At 44.2% G+C, this 3,023-nt stretch overlaps 1 protein-coding gene across 1 annotated transcript in view; it reads right to left on the bottom strand.

Moving 5' to 3' along the window:
• Positions 1 to 328: 328 nt before the first annotated feature.
• Positions 329 to 3,023, bottom strand: part of SESN1 (sestrin 1) — a gene marked incomplete at its 5' end in the record, with an annotated part of 6,237 nt that continues 3,542 nt past the window's right edge. Inside the window, 2 exons of the mRNA XM_010293452.1 lie at positions 329 to 1,452; positions 1,880 to 1,933. Of these exons, the coding sequence (XP_010291754.1) occupies positions 1,366 to 1,452; positions 1,880 to 1,933 (141 nt within the window). The remainder of the gene's footprint in view (positions 1,453 to 1,879; positions 1,934 to 3,023) is intronic.

The following is a 3,023-nucleotide window of genomic DNA, read 5'->3' as shown; positions in this document are numbered from 1 at the left end:
CAATATTTAGAGCTAGTTATTGAAAATAAGTGATGATATAAACATACAGTTGGAATCTGTGATCATATCACACCCTTTACACCTGTGAGGAAGGAAAAAAGCCTGTATGACACAGTACACCTGAACAGAGGGTAGAGGGCTATGGGAAGGGTGAAAACATCAGGAGTATGCAAGAGGTGTTCCTCTCGCAGTGAGGTTGAAGAATTCATGGTTTGTCATTTTGTTTGCTCAGTTACTGTTTCAAACATTTTAAAATGGTCATTGAACCAGTAAGTAAACCAGTAAGAACAGAAGTGTAAAGTTAAACCACACAAAAACGCCAGGAGAAAAAGTTGTTACCTTTATTTAAAAAATACCAGTAATACTGACAAATTTAAAAAGCAATTCACACTCATACAAAAGTATTCATGTGTTCTCCAAAACCACTGTATATTAAACGTCAGCATTTTAATCATGTTTTGATTTACTAAAAATAGATGGTTTTTAGCCTAGTTATTTAAGCAACTGCAAAAATCAGTAAGACCAGCATTGGGCATGTAATACAGTAGGACTGTTTGGCAGTCTAGAACAACATTCCCACATCTCGTCCTAGCTCCTCCTCAGTTCCTCCTTGAAAAACGGGACAAGAAGCTACTCAACATGTCACGTAGTTAGGTCTCAAAAGCTCTGAGGACTCGAGTCCCCTTTGTTCCATCCGAAGACCATTGCACCTGGGAGCTCACCAAATAATGCTGAACAAGTGTCCTGCAGCATTTTAAGGCTAAACTATTTGAGAAAATTGACTGCTATCTTTCAAATTCTCAGTGTGGACAGAAGAGGTTTAGTTCTGATTAAAAAAAGAAATCTAAATAACAAGGCTTTTTTGAAACCACACACAATAAAGGCTCAGACAATAGCAGTGCTCACTTTCACTTTTAGCTTAACTGGAACAGCCTGTGTCTGTTCACTCCACCAGCACAAATAGCAGCATCAAGATTTTCTAAAATTATTCTCATAGGGAAAGCAAATGTCGTCAAGTCCCACTTCTTTTCACGCTCCAGCTCCCGCAGCATTTGCCTTAACACAAGATCTATGTATCTATCATTTGCTATATTGCCACAAGTCCATAGAGTGTCCCGTGCTGTCTAAAGCCAAAATACCATGAGAGCAGGCAGCACTTCTGCACAACCCTGTCTTTTCAACTGCCAAGCGCTCACTGCCGAGTGGCAGCAGTGATATTCCAAACATGGAGAGAGCTGAGACTAAAAGGAGTTATGGCACAATGAGCATCTTAACTTATAGCTACCGTTGGTCCTGAGGCTTCGTATCTTCCTCTGCCATACTGCAGCTGCAGAACATTCCAACGTCGACAGGCAGCCGGAGACATCAGGTCATATAGCGAGTAATAGCTCTCAGAGCGTAAAGTAGTTCGGCTTGCATCCGAGCTTCTACCAGAAGCAAATTTACATGGACCTTGGGGAAAGAAAAGAAGTTAGGCTTTACCAGCGTGCTCACGATGAGATGCTCCACTGAAAGGAAGTCTGTGGGGCTGTGGTTTTCATATTAGCAAGAGCAGCGGGGAAGCGCTTTGCATTTCAGCTACCACAATAACAAGTTCTATCTGTAAAGCTCGCGGAGGGAGGAAAGCTTGACCAAGCGCTGTGTGTAGTATTGCAGCACAGTGCCGCAGCAGGTCGCAGGTACACCAAAGCAGGACCAGGTTCACAGGAAGAGGTAGTCATCCTTTAGCAGACCAACTGGTTTAGCTGGAAAAAACAGACGGGCTTTCAAGCGCACAAGCCCTTCTTCAGCAGCAGACTATGCGCAGCTTGAAAAGAATCGTTCGAATTTAGCTCAATTGAGTTAATCTATTAGCTAAAGGCAAAGGGGCAGTTGGTACCTGTGGAGCAGAAGGGGTTGTTAGCAAAGGAAGAGGTGATAAGGTCGTTTGCCCCTGTGGGACAGAGAGAGAAACACACAGGTAATTAATTATCACCTGAATGACATGGAGTGGTTAAACTGAGGTGAAGCACAAGAAAAACAGTAACATGCCGTAAAACTATAATCTTTATTGAGACAGAGGTGCCCAAGTAGCTACCGTAGGTAAGACTTTTCATTCCCCAGCTCATCTCCTCAATGTCTTTACTGTATTTCTTTGAGGATGAGATCAGAAGCTATGTGGGGAAGGGGGTGAAAAGTATTCTCTCACTGACAGCAGGTTGGCTGTGAGTTTGCTCTGGCACGCGACGGCTGTGTGTGGTTTCAGTCGCCCGATTTCCGCAAGGGTAGACGGTGATTGCATTCAGCAACACGTACAGGTGCAATACTGGATTTTGATGGCTATGGGGATGCAAAGTTTGGGGCTTTCAGGAAGGGGTTGTGTGCCGCTTGAAAAGCTTGTCTCTATCAGTCAGTCTAACCAAAACAAACACAGGTAGTATTTTACTTGAACAACCTTAAATCACTGTAGTTATAGCACCCCTATTCTAGTGGGGTCTCTCTAAACTATTTGCACAAAGAGTTTAGCAGGAAGTAGAGCCTCTGATGATATGACCACTAAGGCTCATATGTGTTTCAGCACTGTGTCAACATTCATTTTAAGTGAGGCCTAGAAGTATTTTCCTGAAGAAAAACTGGAGGATGTGAACTGGGCGGAGAGATATCCAAGAGGTAGCAAGACAGATTACTGGCAGGTGCAATTCAGACTATAACCCAGCAGCAGGACCTTAGACTTTCATACACAGTAACTCCTTTGGGGCCATTGACACTAAAAATGACCATAGGAGTGCAAAGACCTTGGGCCAGCAAGCATGCTGCCCTGGGTCCGAGGCCAAGGGATGGATCACTCATCGCTTCCCTGCCCCTCTGGGACACAGGCGGTACCACCAGCTGACAGCGGAGGAGAAAGCTGCAGTCGAGATGGAGCTGTACCCTTTACACATCTAACCTTCCCATAGAGTTCAGAGTTCGCCCAGTCCACGTTAGCTGTTAGCTAGCAAACGTGCAGTAGGAAAAGAATTATTTCGGCCTGGGAAGCACTACAC

This window comes from Phaethon lepturus, unplaced genomic scaffold, assembly GCF_000687285.1.
Source record: "Phaethon lepturus isolate BGI_N335 unplaced genomic scaffold, ASM68728v1 scaffold11118, whole genome shotgun sequence".
In the NCBI taxonomy this organism is placed as follows: domain Eukaryota; kingdom Metazoa; phylum Chordata; class Aves; order Phaethontiformes; family Phaethontidae; genus Phaethon; species Phaethon lepturus.
Note: the sequence above shows the minus strand (reverse complement) of the source record. Positions and strands in the feature narration are given on the sequence as shown.